The 20,565-nt window shown below is 37.5% G+C and overlaps 1 protein-coding gene across 1 annotated transcript in view; it reads left to right on the top strand.

Annotated features, from left to right (window-relative positions):
• FBXO33 (F-box protein 33) overlaps window positions 1–18,131 on the top strand; it is a 43,415-nt gene extending 25,284 nt beyond the window's left edge. Inside the window, exons 2-4 of the mRNA XM_014844079.3 lie at window positions 13,288–13,398; window positions 13,963–14,648; window positions 16,092–18,131. Coding sequence (XP_014699565.3) covers window positions 13,288–13,398; window positions 13,963–14,648; window positions 16,092–16,363 — 1,069 coding nt within the window. The 3' untranslated portion in view covers window positions 16,364–18,131. The remainder of the gene's footprint in view (window positions 1–13,287; window positions 13,399–13,962; window positions 14,649–16,091) is intronic.
• The last annotated feature ends 2,434 nt before the right edge of the window (window positions 18,132–20,565 follow it).

The following is a 20,565-nucleotide window of genomic DNA, read 5'->3' as shown; positions in this document are numbered from 1 at the left end:
GAAAACTGGATATCCACGTGCGCTAGAATGAAACTGGACCCTTTCTTACAGCATTTACAAAAATTGGCTCAAACAGATTAAAGTCCTATAAATAAGACCTGAAACTGAAAAATTCCTAGAAGAAAACATAGGGAAAAATTCCTTGACAGTGGTCTTGGCAGTGATTTTTTGGATTTGACACCAAAAGCTCAGGCAACAAAAGCAAAAATAAACAAATGGGACTATATCAAACTAAAATACTTCTGCCCAGCAGAAGAAACAATCAACAAGATGGAAAGGCAACCTACAAAATAAGGAGAGAGTGTTTATAAAACACATACAGTCATGTGCTCCCTAACAGTGTTTCAGTCGACGATGGACCACATATGAGATGGTGGTCCCATAGGTTAGTACCCTATAGCCTAGGTGTGTGGGTTTGTATAAATACACTCTATGATGTTCACACAATGACAAAGTTGCCTAACAGTGCATTTCTCAGAGTGTATCCACATCGTTGAGCGATGCATAACTGTGTCTGATAAGGACTTAATATCCAGAATATATAAGTAGTTCTGTGAATTCAAAAGCAAAATACAAATAACCCAATTAAAAAATGGGCACATGTCCTGTATGGACAATTTTCCAAAGAAGACATACAGATGGCCAACAGGTACATGAAAAGGTACTGACTAGATGTCAGGGAAATGTACATCAAAACAACAGTGAGATAACTTTTAGGAGGCTATTTTCAAAAAGACAAGAAATGACGAATGTTGAAGGTGTGAAGAAAAAGGAACCCTGATACACTGTTGGCAGGAATGTAAGTTGCTGCAGCTTGGTAAATATGGAGGTTCTTCAAAACATTAATATCAGAACTACCACATGATCCAGCAATCTCATTTCTGGGTATGTACCCAAAGGAAGTGAAATCACCATCTTGAAGAGATATCTGCACTCCCATGTGTATTGCAGATTATTCACAGTAGCCAAGATATAGAAACAATCTTAAGTGTCCGTTGACGAATGAGTGTATAGAGAAAATGTGGTGTATGAGCACAATGAAATATTATTCAGCCTGAAAGAGAAGGAAATTCTACCCTATGTGACAACATGGATGGACCTTATGTTAAGTGAAGTAGGCCACAAAGACAAATACTGTGTTATCTCACTTATATGTGGAATCTGAAAATGTCAAACTCAGAGAGAGGAGAACAGTGATTGCTGGGGCAGCGGGGGCAGCTAAATGGGGAGGTGTTGGTCAAATGGCACAAACTTTAGAGTTATAAGATGAATAAGTTTGGGGAATCTAATGTGTAACATGGTGAATATAATTAATAATACTGTATTGTATAGTTGCAATTTGCTAAGAGAATAGATCTTGTGTTCTCAACACACCAGAAAAAAGTGGCAACTATGTGAGGTAGTAAAGGAATTAATAAACTTGATTATGGTAATCGTTTCACAATGTGTAGATATATCAAATCATTATGTTGTACACTTTATACAGTTTTTGTCAATTATATCTCAATAAAGCTGGAAAAAATAGAAAGTATAACACTGATAAAGGGTAATTTTTGCTTTTTTTTTCTGGTAATTGATGCTTTTCTCGGTTACAATTTACACACAATAGAATTCACCCATTTTTAAGAGTGCATTTCAAGGAGTTTTCACAAATGAATTCAGTTGTATAACTACCACTCCATTCAAAATATAGAACATTTTTCATCACTTCACAAAGTTTCCTCCCCCTTTCTAATCAGTCCTCTCTTCTTTGCCTGGTCCTGGGGAACTACTGGTCTCTTTTCTATCACTGTGGTTTTATTTTTTCTAGAATTTCGTATAAATGGAATCATACAATAGGTATGATTGGCGTAATGCTTTTGCTATCAATCCATATTATAGCATGTGTAAGTAGTCCATTCTTTTTAATTGCTGAACAGTGTTTCATTGTACAGATATACTGTGATTTGTTTGGTTGCCAATTGATGAATATTTGGACTGTTTCCAGTTTTTTTCTCTTATGAATAAAACTTTTGCATAAAGGTGTTTATGTGGATATACGCTTTCATTTCTCTTGGGTAAATACCTAGAATTGGGATGGCTGGATCATATCATAAATGTATCTTTACTTATTTTAAAAATTCCCAAACTGGTTTCAAAGTGTCTTTACTATTTTGCATTCCCAGCAATGTGTATGAGAGTTCTAATTGTTCCACATCCTTTACAACACCAAATATTATCAGACTTTCTAATTTAGACATTCTGGTATGTGTGAATGGTGTCTCATTGAGCTTTTAGTTTGCATTTCCCTAATGAATAATCAGGATGAGCTGCTTTTCATGTGTAATTTGCCTTTTGTATATCTTCCTCTATATAGTGTCTTTTCAGATCTTTTTGTCCATATTTTCACTGGCTGCTTTGTCTTACTAAGTTGTTGGAGTTTATTATATATTTTGAGTACAGGTTTTTTAAATATATGTCCTACAAATATTTTCTCTAGTCTGTTTCTTGCCTTTTCATTTTCTTAACTATCTTTTGAAAAGCAAAAGGTTTTAATTTTGATGAAAACCAGTTTATCATTTTTTTTCTTTAATGGTTGATGCTTTTTGTGTATCATCTAAAAAATATTTGCCTAACCCAAAGTCACAAAGATTTTTATCTTGTATTTTCTTAAGCATTATTATAGTTTTAGCTATTAGGTTAAGCTGAATGATCCATTTCAGGTTGATTTTTCTAGGCACAGTGAGCTAAGGATCCAGTTGTCCTAGCACCATTTTTTTAAAGACTGTCCTTTTTCCATGAAATTAACTGTCTAACTTTGTTAAAAATTCTGATTTTCATTTCATTTATTATCTTATACAAAAACGTTATGTGGATACAACAACCATATATGCATCGGTCTAGTCTGGATTCTGTGTTCAGTTCCATTGATTTCTGTGTCTGTGCTTAAGCCAATACCACCCTGTCTATAATCTGTGGCTTTATAGTAAGTCCTGAAGTCAGATAGTCTGAGTTATCCAACTTTGTTCTTTTCAAAATTGTTTTGGCTATTCTAATTCATTTGCTTTTTCTCATACATTTTAGAAACAGTCTGATGGGTTGTGAGAGGGATTGTGTCGAATCTGTTGATCAATTTCAGAAGTGACATGTTAATAATATTCAGTCTTCCAATAAACAAACATAGTATATTTCTCCGTTTATTTAGGTCTTCTTCGATTTCTCTCAACAATATTTTATAGTTTTCGGTGTATGGGACCTGTACTTCCGTTAGATTTATTCCTATTTCATGTTTTTTATGCCACTGTAAATATTACTTTTTTATTTCAATTTCCAAATGGTCACTGCTAGTGTATAGAAATACTGTTGATTTTTATATATTGACTGTATATCTTGTGACCTTACTAATAAACTCCCTTACTGGTTCTAGTAATCTTTTTAAGATTCCTTAGTATTAATTTATGTGAATAATCATATAATTGGCAAATAAAGAGTTTTACTTTTTCCTTTCCAATCCATATGCCTTTTTATTGATGGACTATATTGTGGAGTGTATTTTTAATAGTTGGCTTAAGTTTCTTGTTTGCTAATTAGTTCATCTGTCATTTCTGGTGATTTATTTTTCTCCTAGTTGTGAGCATTTTTCCTTTTTCTTCATGGCTGATAATTTTGATTGGATGCCCGACATTGTTATTTTTACACTGTTGAGTCCCGGTTTGGTTTGGTTTGGTTTTATTCCTTTAAAGAGTGTTGGACTTGGATCTGACACATAGTTAATTTATGTGAAATCAGTTTGATCCTTTTGAACTTTGATTTTAAGCTTTGTTAGATTCTAAACACCCTTTACCCCGGGCTAATGAATCTCCACTGCTAAGGCGTGGCTTTGCGGAGAAGTCTACCCAGTGCCCCTGTGTTACAAGTTCACGTCACTCCGGCTGCTGGGAACGTGAACCTTCCCACCACCGTGTGTGCCCTGCTGCTTGGCAGTGGCACTTGTACCCCACACATGTGCAGATCAGTACTCAGACAAAGACCCAGGGAATGTCTTTGCCAACCCGTCTACAAATCTGTGGGCTCTCTCTGCAGCCCCCTTGTCTGTGCTACTCTGCCCTGCAAACTCTGGCCACTTTGGGCTCCCCAAAATCTCTATCTCCTAAACTCAGGGTGACCGCTGGCCTCCGTTTCAGTTCCCCCACCCTGTGTCTCAGCCTGGAAAGTCTCTCCAGGTCACTCATTATCTGAGGCAATCATAGTGCTCATCTCATTTTTTTCCATTTTCAGGGATCAGAGTCCTATATGGTTTAGTGTCCAGTGTCTAAAAACAGTTGTTTCCTATGTTCTGTGCAGTTTTCTGGTTTACGGTAAGAGTGTAGTTTTCCTGGTTGTTTAATCGTTTGTAGAGGAAGTAAAAGTTTCTCACATAATAGTTTTGATACCACAAGTACAGTGTTATGGATATACAGTAGTAATTAATGGAAGCTGGCTGAAAGGGAGACAAATATTGAGATTGTATGACTTGTATAGGACTCGCCTCTCTGTATACTACTAGCAATTGAATGTGATATCTTTTTTCTACTTTTGTAAAAACTCATTCTCTAAAAATAAATATTCATTCTTTTAGAAGTCTTTAAATGTTTTTATTTCCAGAAGAAGGCATGAGAAGCAAATTAACTTCTTTATAATTCATGGATGCGGTGGCAACTTTAGAGTAAAGAAGCAGTAAAAGGGAAAATACTTTAAAAGCAATTGTAGTTATATATTATAGTAATGTGTCCTTGGAGTCTGATATGGTAGCCTTCCTCTCAAGAACAGTTTTACATCCTTTATTTTAAATGGGGAAAATGTTTGTTTGTTTTGTTTATTTTAGTTGATGTCTTCTTTGAAATGTTTTTAAGAATACAATTTTTCTGGCAGTCACATGGAAAGTTGATTAGATTCACTAGAGTAACTAAAAATTATTAGATGTCAATAAAAGGTATTAGATTATTTCCATTAATAATCTTTCTAATATTTTCCTTGACATGTTGTATTTTGGCTATTTTATAAGCTTTTCCCACTATCATTGGATTCTTAATGTTTTTATTCTTGATTTATGTGGAATTCTTTTTAATTTTTTATTTTTTGCTGAGGAAGATTAGCTCTGAGCTAACATCTGTGCCAGACTTCCTCCACTTTATATGTGGGACGCTGCCACAGCATTGCTGATGAGTGGTGTAGGTCCATGCCCAGGATCCAAACCTGCAAACCTGGGCCTCCAAAGTGGAATGCGCTGAACCCAACCACTAGGCCACAGGGCCGGCCCTTATGTGGGGTTCTTTTTATATGTAAAAAATAACTGTAGTATTTGTTAGAAATGTTTTTTCTTCTTTTTAATTGAGGTAACATTGGTTTATGGCATTATATAAATTTCAGGTGTACATTATTATATTTTGACTTCTGTATTCAATGCATTGTATTCATCAACCAGAAGTCTAGTTTCCGTAGATCAGTGTACTAATGGTCCTCCTTTACCCCTTTTGCCCTCCCCTACTCGCCTCCACCTCTGGCAACCACTAGTCTGTTCTCTGTATCTATTTGTTTGTTTGTTGTTGTTGCTATCTTCTACATGAGTGAAATCATGTGGTATTTGCCTTTCTCTGTCTGACTTATTTTGCTTAGCATAATACTCTCAAGATTCATCCATGTTGTCACAGATGGCAAGATTTCATCATTTTTTATGGCTGAGTAGTATGCCATTGTATATATATACCACATCTTCTTTATCCATTCATCTGTTGAAGGGTACTTAGGTTGTTTCCAAATCTTGGCTATTGTGAATAATGCTACGATGAACATTGGGGTTCATATATCTTTTAAAATTGCTGTTTTTGTGTTCTTTGGTTAAATATCCAGAAGTGGAATTACTGGATCATATGGTAGTTCTATTTTTAATTTTTGAGGAATCTCCATACTGTTTTCCATAGTCACTGTACCAATTTACATTCCTACCAGCAGTGTACGAGAGTCCCCTTTTCTTCACATCCTCTCCAACACTGTTGTTTCTTGTCTTCTAACATGGCCTTTGTTGTATTGAGCTACTTTCCTTCTATACCCATCTTACTCAGAGTTTTTATCATAAATGAATGCTGAGTCTTGTCGTATATTTTCTCTGCATCCATTGAGATGATCATATGATTTTTATTCTTCATTTTGTGAATGTGATGGATCATGTTGATTGATTTTCACATGTTGAACCATCCTTGCATCCATGGAATAAATCTCACTTAATGGTGGTGTATGATCTTTTAAATGTGTTGTTATGTTCAGTTTGCTAATATTTTGTTGAGGATTTTTGCACCTATGTTCATCAGCAGTAATGGCCTTAATTTTCCTTTTTTGTGTTTTCCTTGTCTGGTTTTGGTATAAGGGTAATGTTGGTCTCATAAAATGAGTTAGGAAATGTTCGCTTCTCTTCAGTTTTTTGTAAGAGTTTGAGAAGGATGGTATTAAATCTTTGAATATTTGGTAGAATTCGCCAGAGAAACTGTCTGGTCCTGGACTTTTGTTTTGGGGGAGGTTTTTGATTACTGTTTGAATTTTCTTACTAGTGCCAATCCATTCCAATTCTCTACTACTTCTTGATTCAGTTTTGGGAGGTTGACAGATTCTAAGAATATATCTGTTTCTTCTAGGTTATCCAGTTTGTCGGTGTATAGCTTTTCATAGTATTCTCCTAGTCCTTTGTATTTCTGTGGTGTCCATTGTAATTTTTCCTCTTTTACTTCTGATTTTATTTATTTGGGCCTTCCCTCTTTTTTCCTTAGTGAGTCTACCTGAAGGTTTGTCATTTTATCTTTTCAAAGAACCAGCTCTTAGTTTCATTGATCTTTTCTATTGTCCTTTTCGTCTCTATTTCATTTATTTCTGCTCTGATTTTTATTATTTTCTTTGTTCTACTGACTTTGGGCTTTTTCTTTTTCTAGTTCCTTCAGGTATAATGTGAGATTGTTTATTTGAGATTTTTCTTGTTTCTTGAGGTAGGCCTATATTGCCATAAACTTCCCCCTTAGTACTGCATTTACTGCATCCTGTAGATTTTGGTATGTTGTGTTTTCATTTTCATTTGTCTCCAGGTATTTTTTGATATCTCCTTTGATTTTTTTTTTGTTGATCCAGTGTTTAGTCTCCACATATTTGTGACTTTTTAGCTTTCTCATTATAGTTGAATTCTAGTTTCATATCGTTGTCTTCAGAAAAGATGCTTGATATGATTTCAGTTTTCTTCAATTTATTGAAATTTGGTTTGTTTCCCCAGCATATAGTCTGTCTTTGAGAATGTTTCATGTGCACTTGAGAAGAATGTGTATTCTGATGCTTTTGGATGGAATGTTCTATATATATCTATTAAGACCATCTAGTCCAATGTTTTAAGGCCATGTTTCCTTGTTGACTTTCTGTCTGGATGATCTATCCATTGATATAAATGGGGTATTAAAGTCCCTTACTGTTGTTGTGTTGCTATCAGTTTCTCCCTTTAGGTCTGTTATTAGTTGCTTTATATGTTTTGGTGCTCCTATGTAAGGTGCATATATATTAATAAATGTTACATATCTTTATTGATTTTCTCCTTTATCATTATAGAATGTCCATCTTTGTCTCCTATTATCTTTTTTGGTTTGAAGTCTATTTTGTCTGATATAAGCTACACCCACTTTCTTTTACTTGCCATTTGCTTGGAGTCTCATGTTCCATCCCTTCACTTTGAGTCTGTGTTTGTCTTTGGAGCTGAGATGGGTCTTCTGGAAGCAGCATATTTTTGAGTCTTGTTTTTTAATCCATCCAGCCACTCTGTGTCTTTTGATTGGTGAATTCAAGCTGTTTACATTTACGGTGACCACTGACATGTCAGTAATCACTACTACCATTTTATCTTTTGTTTTCTGGTTGCTCTATATTCCTGTTGGGTTTTCTTTTCCTTGTGTTTCTGTCTGCCATTTCAGTTTGGTGGTTTTCTGTGATGTTTTTCTCAGTTTTCTATTTTTTTATGTTTCATGTCTCTGCTGTGAATTTTTCTTTTGTGGTTACCACAAGGTTTGTATGAAAGGCCTCACAGATAAGACAGTCCTTTTTCTGCTGATAGCATCTTTTCTTCATTTGCTTATGCAAGTTCCATCCTTTTCCTCTTCCCCTTGTATGTTATTGTCACAAATAATCCCTTTTTATATTGTGTGTTCTTAACTGAAGTGTTTGTAGTTATTTTTAATGTTTCCTTTCCCTTTAACCTTTGTGTTAAAACTGTTGATTAATCTATTCTGATAGAGAGTTGTAATTTTCTGATTCTGTCTGTCTGTCATCTTGCTCAAAGATTTGTGTACCTCTGCCTTTTTGTTTCAGGTAGGAGTGCTCCTTTCAACATTTTTTGTAAGGCAGGTCTAATGGCAATGACCTCCCTCAGCTTTTGTTTTTCTGAGAAAGCCTTTATTTCTCCTTCATTTCTGGAGGATAATTTTGCTGGATAATTTCTGGAGGATAAATTTTTGAACACTCTAGTGTTCTTGACAGTTTTTATCTTTCAAATTTTGAATATATCATTCCATTCTCCTGGCCTGTAGAGTTTCTGCTGAGAAATCTGCTAATACTAATGGGTGTTCCCTTGTAGGTTACTGGGGGTTTTTCCCTCTAGTTGCTTTTAATATACTTTCTTTGTCATTGACTTTTGATAGTTTTATTATCATGTGTCTTGGAGAAGGTCTTTTTGTATTGAGATAATTGGGTGTTCTATTAGCTTTGTGGATTTGTATATCCACTTCCTTCCCCAGGATAGGAAGTTCTTGGCTATTATTTCTTTAAATAAACTCTCTGCTCCCTTCCTTCTCTCTCCTTCTGAGATACCCATTACCCTTATGTTGCCCTTTCTAGTGTAGTTGGATAATTCTCATAGAACTTCTACATTTTTTAAAATCTTAGTTCTCTCTTCTACCTCCATCATTTCTAGGTTTCTATATTCCAACTCACTAATTCCCTCTTTTGGATGGTCTGTTATATTTCCAATGCTTTCTAATGCATTCTTCATCTCATTTATTGAGTTCTGCAGTGCCAGAATTTGTTTGGTTCTTTTTGAGTTTTAATCTCTTTGATAAAGTATTTCTTCTCTTCACTGATTTTATTCCTGAGCTCATTTAAGTGTCTTTCTGAATTTTCTTGTAGCTTACTGAGTTTCTTCATGACAGCTATTTTGAATTCTTTCTCAGTTATAATATACTCTTCCAGACTTTATGTTTGATTTCTGGAGAATTATTATTTTTTCTTTTTGTGATACTGTGTTACTCTGACCTTTGATCGTACTTGCTGAGTTATTCCTCTGCCAGTGCATTTGTCATGGCAAACACTTTTCTTATTTAGTCATAGCTTTGTTTTGATTCTAACTATTCAACCATTTGGAAATTAGAGGCCTTTCTTTTCTTTTTCAGTAGGTGGTGCTATAGCACTAGTTTTTGGTTTCTCTTACCCCAGCTGCCTCTGACTATATTTGAAGATGGGCGTATTCCACCCTCCACTGCCTCTCTATTAGGGGTGTCACCAGTACTCTCATCATTGCCACCTGCGCCTTCTGGGGTCACTGATGCCTTGCTGTTGCTGATGTTGCTGCAGTAGCTGGCTTCGCTGCCAGGGGCACAGGGATGGCTGACTCCTCTGCCCCATCCAGGATCACGTGGGTCAGAAACTCTGCCACAGTGGCAAAGGGAGGGAAAGGATGGGGAGGGAGCTGCATTTGCAGGGCTCTGCCTCCACTGTTGCCCACTTTCTTGTGGCCCAAGACGCTGCTGCAGTTGGGAGGTCGGAGTCATGTGAGCAACTCCACTCCTGCTCGCAGGCTCTGAGCTGCAGCCAGGGGCCCAGGATCATGGGGCCCCACCTCCACTGCTCCTCTGCTCCCCATGGGCACAGGTACCATCGTGGCTAGGAAGGTAGAATTACATTTGTGCCTCCCATGGGACCCACCGGGTTCTCTGGGGCTGGTGGTGGCTGACTCAGCTGCCCTGGCTAAGAGGCCAGGATCCTGCCCACCACTTCTCCTGGTCCCCCAGTTGGCCTCCCTTAATGTACTCCAGTCCACCCACCTTCGTATGCACAGATGTGTGGATCCTTCCAGCATCCTAGTGTGTTGGGCAATGTTGTCTTTGTTGGGTCGTGGGTGTTCTACTTGCTGTAGATTGAAGGGGAGAGACAAAGGGATCCTTTCATGCTGCCATGATGATCACAAATGTTTTTCTCACTATGTTGGTTTGCCCTTTTTAGTGAGATGTGCTATGGAGTATCAAGTGTTTCATTTTTATGTAGTCAAAAGTTTATCTCTTCCTTTCTGACTTATTCTGTTAAACTCTTATCCCTCAGAATTTAGATAAAAATTCATTGCACTTTCATACTAGTTTTACCTTGATTTGACTTTTTAGTATGTAATAATACCTCTGCAGATTATTTTGGTCTGTTGAGTCAGAATTGACTCTAATTTGATTTTTCTCTGAAACTGCTAATCACTTGTCCCAATGCCATTCATTAAATATGCCTTTCCCGGGGCTGGCCCCTTGGCCGAGCGGTTAAGGTCGCGCGCTCCGCTGCAGGCGGCCCAGTGTTTCGTTGGTTCGAATCCTGGGCGCGGACATGGCACTGCTCATCAAACCACGCTGAGGCAGCGTCCCACATGCCACAACTAGAAGAACCCACAACGAAGAATACACAACTATGTACTGGGGGGCTTTGGGGAGAAAAAGGAAAAAATAAAATCTTTAAAATATGCCTTTCCCTTCTCTATTGATTTGTAATACCTTCTTCTTCATCATTTATTAAACTCTTTCATGTAAGAGGATCTATTTCTTGCTATCTGTTCTATTCCCTTGACTTGTCTTCCTGTTTTTCTACTAATACCATTACTGATTTTGATACTGTGGCTGCACAGTGTGCTCTGCTCTCTGTCTGGAAAGTCCTTCATCCTTCGCTATCCTCCTAGTCAGCAGCCATTTCTGTTCTCCTGTATCTCTGCCTCTAAACTGAAGGCTTTTATGTATTCTCAAGTCCCTTTTATCCCTCCTTTCCAGAGCAAATTCTGTTAAAGATTTGTCTGTATCCACTCTTCCTCTTTCCTCTGATCCGATCTGACCTCTTCTCTTCACACCACACAAACGACTTCCATTCTGATCACCGTGTTGTTAAGCCTGATGGATGTGTTTAGTCCTTAAAGATCTCATGGCAGTATTTGATCCTGCTGTTGATCACTTTATTCTTTGTAAAACACTCCTCACTTGGTTTCTGTGATTTCCACACTCCTGGCTTTTCTCCAGCTTCTGACCTTTCCTTTGGAGCCTCATCCCTCTCTTACTGGAGTTCCTCACAACTTAACTTTTGCCAGCTTTTCTTCTCATATATGCTCTTTCCCTAAGCCCCATTGCCCCCATCCATGACTTCAGTTATCATCCAGATAACCACTCAGCTCCAGACCTGGAATAACCTACTTGACATCTTAGCTCGACTATCTTAAAGGCACCTTAAGCTCAGCATGTGCAAAATAGAGCTCATGATCTAACTATTCTCCCACCTCACCTCCATGCCCTCACCAAGAAAAAACCCTAATTAATTTCTGGGTCATTTCTGAGAATCCCTGTCTCAATTAAAAGTTCTACCATCTATGCATTTCCACAACCCAGATAATTTAGGCGTTATTCTTGATACCCTTCCCCTCACCCCTTACAGAATCCCGCATCCCTTCCTGTCCATTTTAACTCCTAAATACAGCTTTGAGACTGTTTTCTTCACCTCTGTCACCAAAAGCCCAGTTCACGCTATCATTATCTCTCATCTCTATTACCAAAATACTCTCTTAACTAGTCTCCCCATTTTGCCTCCTTCCAGGCTGTTCTAATGCTACAGCAATATTTTCCAGACACAAATTTAGCTGTGTCATTCCCTACTTAAAACCAGCTTTTGACGTCTTATTGTTTTCAAGGCAAAAACCATAAGTTTTTATTTAACGTAGAACACCATCTGCCTCTGCAGCCTCATTTTGTTTTATATTCACTCTCTGTGTACTCTGGATTCTTTCCAGGGTCTCAAGCTCACTTTGCTCCCTTCAGCTTTAGGCTTCGGCACATGCTGTTCCTCTTCCCTGTGATACCCTCGGCGCATCCTCCTTCTCCTGGTTAACTCCCACGTATCCTTAAGGTCCCGGCTTAATTGATTGAGGTAGCACAGCCTTCTCTGACTCACATGGTGTCAGATACTGCCGTGATACGTGGCACATGTGCTCGTCCTTCACTGTCCGTCTTCAGTAGAGCGCACAGTGCCTTGCACTTGGTAGACCCTCAGGGAATATTGTGTTGAATAAATAAAACAGTTAATGATTATTCTTCAAGCTAAATTTTAGAATCATCAGACTTTTTAGTGAAACTAAGGTTATTAATTTGGGAAAATGTGACATACTATCAAGGAATGTTATTTTTCATTTACCTAAATCTTCTTTTATTACTCTTGTGGATTATACATTTCTTAAAGTTTCTTACTAAAGTATTATTACTGATAAAGTTGTCCCTAAGTTTTGTATTATAAATGGAATCTCTAGTTGGTTATTACTGGCATTTAGGAGTTTTTATCTTTATCCAGTTACTCGTTTTCTCCTACTTTATTTAGAATTTTACTATTAGAAAAGTATGTTTTGTAGCTAAAATTATCTAGAATTGAAAGATTTTTATATAGTTTTTTACATAACTCTCTTAGTCTTAAACTATACATTTGATCATAAAATTGTCTTAAACTATACATTTGATCATAAAATTGGGGAAAGTTCTCTAGATTTTAGTCAAAGGATATTTCTTCCTGAGAGGATATCTTTAGGGCATTGCTCCACCCTCAAGCATTTAACACATTGACTGAGTTAACTGGTTTGGGAAATTTTTATATTATAATTAATGTCTATATAAAACTTAGAGCTTATATACTTCTTTCATATATTTTCATTAGTCATATTATTCATCCTTAAGCCTTTTAATGTAAGTATTATTATCACTGATAAAGAATTGAGTTCCAGGGACATTAAGAAGACTTTTCCGTGGTTGTTAAGATTTTGAGTTCTTGAACTAATCATCATATCCCAGTGCTCACGCTTTAAAGCTTGTGCTGTTCCTCCTGTATCACACTGTGTGTAAAAGCAATCGGAAAGCACTTAGTTGGATTCTGAGTTATAAGGTAGAAGCTTTTCTAGAATATCCCTTCTGCATATTTTAATGTTTAATACTTATATTTTTGTATATTAATTACTTAGTCATTTTACTTTTCTTATAGGAACCTCCAGAAGTTTAGCCTTTTTGGAGACATAAGTATTCTACATCAGCAAGGAAGTTTGTCAAACACATACCTCAGCAAGGCGGACCCTGACGGCAAAACAATTAAACAGTGAGTTACACAGTCAGTGGAACGGGGCTTGTGTTAATAATAATTCTCATTTTGTCTGAGAAATTCTAAGATAGGATCAGAAGAGTAATGACATTTTTTCTATAAAGAATGTATGTCCTGGAAATGTCTTAACTGTAAAATACAGTAGCAGTATATGCCATTCTATCTCATAAATTTTTAAGGCAAATCAAAGAATTTGCTAGCTTATACTATCTAAGACTGTTATTTCTCTACTTTCCTTTGTTATAACATAAATTGTATATCATTAATCTTTTCTACCCTACTGGTGTAAAATGCTGCTTTCTTTGGATAAAGAACATATTGCTATATGTTTAATACATCTGTATATTAAATATATCTATATATTTAATACATCTTATTCTATTTTAACGTGAATTTTAGAGGTATTTGTGATAATAATACTTGTGGGTCAAATAGAAATTAACTAATGAGAGAAAATGGATCTCAACATTACATGGCATTTCATTGCCTTTTTTCAAAAGTCAGTATTAAGATTAGAGCTAACTGGTAACAGGATTGTTGTGGTATGTGTTTTCCTTACAGAATTCAGCAGCTGTTTGAAGAAATACTGAGTAATAGTAGGCAACTGAAATGGCTGTCCTGTGGGTTTATGCTGGAAGTAGTAACCCCAACATCACTGTCATCTCTCTCAAACTCTATTGCCAACACCATGGAGCACCTGAGTTTACTGGACAACAATATTCCTGGTAACAGCACCCTTATCACTGCAGTCGAACTGGAGCGATTTGTGAACCTGCGCTCACTTGCCCTGGATTTCTGTGACTTTACGGCTGAGATGGCAAGAGTCTTAACCGATAGCAACCATGTGCCTTTGCAGCGACTGTCTCTCCTAGTCCACAATGTTTCCGTGATGCACAAGTCTCTGGACAACATGCCAAATGACGAGCACTGGAAAGCCTTGTCACGAAAGAGCACCAGCCTTCGGGTCTACGTAATGGCCTTTGATGTCAAGAGTGAAGACATGTTAAAGATTCTGAAACCCAGCATACCACTAGAGAGGATTCATTTCGACAGCTACATCACTTGCGTTTCAGGGGCTATTGTTGATCTTATATCTAGGCAGTATGACAAGTTTCTCACTCATTTTATATTAATGAATGATGTGATTGACATGTCTGGTTTTCCAGATCTTAGTGACAACCGAAATGAAGACCCGTTGGTTTTGTTAGCATGGAGGTGCACAAAGCTCTCTCTTCTGGCAGTTCACGGTAGGTGATTTTCGTCCACTACAATTTGATATTGATATTACACCTAAAACATTTTATACCAAAAAAAGATAGCACTGACATTTATAGTATCAAGAAATCTTATAACAAGTTGACATGCAGATTTTTTTTTGAGGAAGATTAGCCCTGAGCTAACATCTGCTGCCAATCCTCCTCTTTCTGCTGAGGAAGACTGGCCGTGAGCTAACATCCATGCCCATCTTCCTCTCCTTTATATGTGGGATGCCTGCCACAGCATGGCTTGACAAGCGGTGCCATGTCCGCAGCCAGGATCCAAACCGGTGAACACCCAGCCGCCAAAGTGGAACGTGCACACTTAACTGCTGCACCACCGGGCCGGCCCCCAGATTTTTATACTTTTTACATTTATAAGATATATCACTTACAAGTGGAAAGTTTTATTTTTACCCTAAGTGTTCTGCTCTGGCTTTTGTGTCACTTTTTTATTCCACCATGTGATTGATGGTATTTCACAAACATGGCATTTGAAAATAATTTATCTGTCCAAGAAACATGCATATCCCCCTGCAGTAGATAGATTTCTTCTTCCAATCACCAGATCTCTTAAAAACCTAATGCAGAAGGAAGAGAAAGTATGATTTCTTTCATGCTTGCTGCCTCATCTTCTAGATTCTAGGTATCAACATATTAATTTGTATGACCTTTTTTAAATGATGGTTCCATTGATTGAGTATATGCTTTTTTCTTATTGGCATCTTTTGTCTTAATGCGAACTACCCACATTTTGAGAGAACGTTGCTATTCTGACAAATTAGAGGAATGTTTTACTTCCTTTTCTGGAACTTATATTTACAGAATACAAAATAGAAAGTCTATATGAACATCTTAAACTCTCTTTATTAGCTCTGTTTCATTATTTTTGAAATTAATCTTTTAGCCTGCATTTGAGTGTGAGAAAGTATGTGTGCTTTTCAAGTTTGCTTTGTAATTTGGCCAGACATCAGAGGTAGTAGCACTTAACCAACTTAACCTCTACGCCACCAGACTGGGCCCAGGAGATGATATTTTACTAATGAAAATTACCAGTTTACTGTGTATTGTTAATGGATTACATATATGTGAAATAAAAATTTGTTCTTTGATACATCACTACCCAAAACTGTATAATTATACTTTTAATTTTAAATGTCTTCAATTTTACCAAATGCAGTGATATCAGAATAGGATTACAGCGCCTATCAATTCACCACCCACAGTGATGTTCTTAGAGTCAATATCAAACTTCTAATCTTTTTTTCCCCTTGGCTTAACAATCATCCTTCCTTTTCCGATCTCAATATATTTTTTTAAGTTAAAGGACCAAAGTGGTAAGTAAGATGCAAATTTGTCGAAAAGACTAACTTATCAAATAGACAAAATAAAATGCAGGGAAATGACAGTGCTTGTCTTGTGCTTGTTTTTAAGGTTACACAGTGTGGGCGCACAACCTCATTGCCATTGCTCGTCTTCGTGGCTCTGATCTAAAAGTACTTGAAGTCACCGAAGAAAGCATCGATTTTGACCAAGGTGAACTGGCCGACCAGGACGTGGATCCAGTGCATAACCTTATTGAGCAGGTATCCCTGGGCCTGGGTCAGCCTTGGCATGCGGTCATGGACATCGAATCACTCAGTGTCTTCACTGAACCAAATCGTCATTTTTACAGAGAGATGCAAAGCTTCAGCGAAGACATTTAGGTTTTTTTAAATGTACAATTCCTGTGGTTACATATGCAAGTAGGGTCCTATTATGTTTTTTTCAGTAGTGTGAATTAATCCCTTTGTGCTGTGTTTAATCAGTATTAGCTTTATAGGATTATATATGTATATTCTACTTCTTGATCAAAGAACGTAGTCGGGTATTGGTTTAGAAGTTCAAAGTGACAATGTATAGGGCTTTCACGGTTAATGGACTTGTTACCAAACCTTAAGGATATACAACCGAAGGTTGTCTGAGGTTGCTGGCTAACTTTATTTTTCACTGAGTTACCCTGCCTTTTTGATGTTTTTATTCTTTGTGTGTCAGAGTTCAGAGCTCAGGAGCCAAAATATTTTTATACATATATAGATATATATCCGTAGCTTGGTGAATTTGTATGCAATGCACTGCATTCATGCATTCTGATAGCATTTCAATAAACTTTATTTGAAATGGAAGAAGGGAGGATAATATGATCCCAAATGAATTACCTTTAACAGAAAAGCCAAGACTTTAATCATTACATATATAATAGTCCATATCACCAATTACCATTCTGAATTTTGTATAGTACTACGTTAGAGCATTGCTTAATCCTTTTTTCCAAATGCATTTACATAAACATGAATACTCAAATTGTTGGATTTTTTTAAACTATATCTGACATAATTTTATTCATCAATTACATTATACATTCAAGTTAGCTTTTTAGCCCAGATTTCAAATAGTGGAGGAAGCAAGAAACTATATTCCAGGGTAAAACCTCCTTTATAAAAGAAAATCAAAAAACAGAGTTGTAAACACACATGCTTGCAAACATTAGTCGTGAAATCCCTAGCAACAAGTCACTGGATTTTTCTCTGTCAGCGCGCGTGTCAGCTGCCAAAGAATAGACTTAACTGAAGAAGTGCCCACATGCTGGCAGGGGCCGGCCCGCTCTGGCCAGCCAGATACTGCTAGATTGTAATATTTAAGGTCGAATTTCGACCTGTGGTACACAGCTGTGCTGTGGCTCAGTCAGCAACCTCAGAACTCTGAAAAAACAAAACAAAAAAAGAAAAAAAAACCATGCACCTGTTTCACTGTGAATAGTGAATGTAAAGGAAAGAAAGGAGAAACTGAAAGCTTGTTCTATCACAGGTATGAGCTGCTATGATACATGAAGAACATTCCATGAAGTATGTTTTAAAACCTTGTTATATCTGAGAGGCTTTAAAAGCCGATTTAACTGTTCAGGGCAACCGCGGTACAGACGTGGTCTCTGTGAGACTTCCACCTGACCCTAGTTTTAAGTGGTACGAATGTTGTGCATTTAATGTTAAAGGACAGTCTGCAATAATAAAGTAAGTAGCCAACGTGGGTGCCCAGCAGTGCTGAGACCTGGCTGCTCTATTGTAAGCTTTGGAAACACAATTTATGCAACAGATGTCCAGATATGATTCTATTTATGGAAAAAGTTTATACGTATTTTACAAATGGTTTTACCATCTTATATTAAAATGACCTTTTGACAGGTGTGCACTGTTTTGTCTCCAGTGAGCACATACCATGCGGATTTTATATGTACATCAGTAGTGTGAATCCACTGGCACAGTGTGTGTAAATGCCAGATGTGGTGAGATTTTATCTTATAAATGTGATCAGATAAAATAACTCCTGACAGAAACTGTAAGGAAACCAGCTGAATGTTTGACCTGATGACTGATGTTGTATGGTTTATGTTAAATGTGTATTCTTTTAATCAATGAATAAAGCATTAAAAAGTGATCATTGTAATCTATTTGATTGTATATGAAGCATGCAAACTTTTAGTGTTAAACTGCAATAGTGCTTTTATTGTGTAGAATCATGTTAGCTCCTGTTGTAGTCTGGTGCAGCAAAGCTTAAATTTGGGAATATATCATAAAAAGTCTTAGGCTGAATAGTTTGGAGGGTATTAAATTTTTTTTTGAAACTCACTGGCAAAATACAAGCTTAAAAGCAAGCAATAGACTGGTTAGCACAAAATCCAGGTGTATTGTGCATTTAGAATACATTGTTGATACGGTGAAACTTAAGTTAGAGACTATAGGAACTTCTTATTTTTAAAAATTCCTATACTGGATGCAAAAATACTTCAACATGCCAGTATTAAATAGTTCTTAAACCCCTACATTGCTTTAGTTTGGCTTTGTAAGATCCATTCTTGGTTGTCGAGACAAACAGCTGTCATTTATGAGAAAGAAAATGGCTTCTTTCCTGTCTTCCATCTTGCCTTCCGTAGTCATTCCAGACATGCCTCATCTTGGAATAGTCTGATGGTCACAAAGCCCTCTCATTACACCTTCTGCTTCCTTATTTCCTGGACACATCTAACTCCTTTGAATGAAGAATGTGCTTATGTGTTTAAAATACCAAAATAGCCCCCAAAAAGTGTGAAAAAAGGAAGTCTTATTAATATATACGACTAGCACGCAAGTGAAGGGTGGCGTAGTAAAGCACGAACCCGGGCGCCCCGACAGCTGTTTGCTGCTCTGAGCTCTGACTCCAGGGCTGCAGGAGCACAGACTCTCCCTGGAGCTCCCATTCCCTCATCTGTGAAATGAGGGTTTGGGCGTGGTTATCGAAAATTCTGACTCTTCTTTGAAAGCTTCAGCTGTGGTTAGCCTAACAGCCTATAGAGATATACAAGATCATCTTTGAACAAATGTATTAAATGTTTTCAAACCATAGCTTACTAAACTGTGAAATTTACGTATCTAAAATTACTTCCCCATTTCCCCGTCCACCGTAGGAATAGAGAAATTAGGGAGTCAGTAAGGTGAGGCTTGGGAAGGGCATTGTGCTTATGGTTGAACACGTAGTTTCAGAAACTAATTTGCTTTGGGCTTTTAGATGAATCAGACTGGATCTTTAGGAAGCCAGTAACGCAAAATGGAGCCAACAGAGTAACACGCAGGTGTGAGTCATGCCCAGCGAGCGCACCACATTGTCTCTACCGATGCTTCCCAGCCTTTTTCATGTCCTCACACATAAAGATTGTACAGCAGACTGAAAGGAATTGGAGCAGCGAAAAGAAAATCATTGTGTTCTTTATTCTATAATTGATGAGAAAAATAAAATGCAAAGGATTTGGGAAAATAAATATTGAATTTATACAGAACTTTCAAATAAAAGCTTGTCAAATGTTTTAACTGATAACCTCTTAAAAGTTTTTATATTGTCACCAATGAGGAACACCCCACAAATAGGTGATAATTTTTAAACTCTTTCTTTTCCACAACCATTCAAAAATTTATGCAGCTGAAACGATATTTAAAATATCTAACAGCTGTAATGGTAAATGTGATGTTGAGATTTCTTGTAATGTGAATTAATTTTAAATTCAAGTGATTTTATTCATTACAAGTATTTCAAAATAATGCCGAAGCTCTCATTTGTGGTCTCCCGTGAATAGCCCCCTTGCTAGTTTAGCCAGCACTGAGCACACACATCAGCCACCAACACACAGAAGTGTCTGACTTATATGAAGGCAGTAGGAAGCCTGAGGGAGCCCCCCCATCTCCCGTGCCCAGCCCGCTCACACCCAACCCGCTGCATCTGGGCTTCGCACCTGGGCTTCCCACCTGTTCTTTGGACACTGGGAACAGACTTCTCTCACAGCCTCATACATGCCCCCTTGTCCATGATGGACGGTGGAGCACTCTGCCCCTGGCAGGGGAGTCGTGAGTGCCTGAGTGTGCTCGCTCTCCAGGGCACACTGTCAGGCCTAGCTCCACTAGCTGCTCTCCGAGGAGAAAGTGACAGCATCAGGAGGCGACCCGCCGGGGCTCCCAGCCACCCCAGAACTCAAGTAGCCAGGAAGGGTGCCGCTCCAGCACAGTCTACCGACTGACTTGGGGTGCTGGCTGTGGAAAAAAATGGAAGTTTATTGCAAATAAATTTTCACTTGTCATCCTTTTCTGAAAGATAAATTAAATGAGGGCAAGATAATACCAGGTGTTGGCAGGGAAGAAGGAAACATGACAGTTGGAACTGGACTAGGTATAGCCACTTTCCAAAGCAAATTTGCAGTATCTTGTAAAGTTGCCTGTGCCCTGTGACCCAGCAATTTCCCTTCCAGGCGTATTCTCTAACACTGTATCTTTGGTCCTTTTTGTGCTCATAGTCCCTAAAAATCCTGAAGGAATTTTGAAAAACCATGTACTCCTTTGCACATTTT

This window comes from Equus asinus, chromosome 2 (genome assembly GCF_041296235.1).
Source record: "Equus asinus isolate D_3611 breed Donkey chromosome 2, EquAss-T2T_v2, whole genome shotgun sequence".
Taxonomy (NCBI): Eukaryota; Metazoa; Chordata; class Mammalia; order Perissodactyla; family Equidae; genus Equus; species Equus asinus.
Note: the sequence above shows the minus strand (reverse complement) of the source record. Positions and strands in the feature narration are given on the sequence as shown.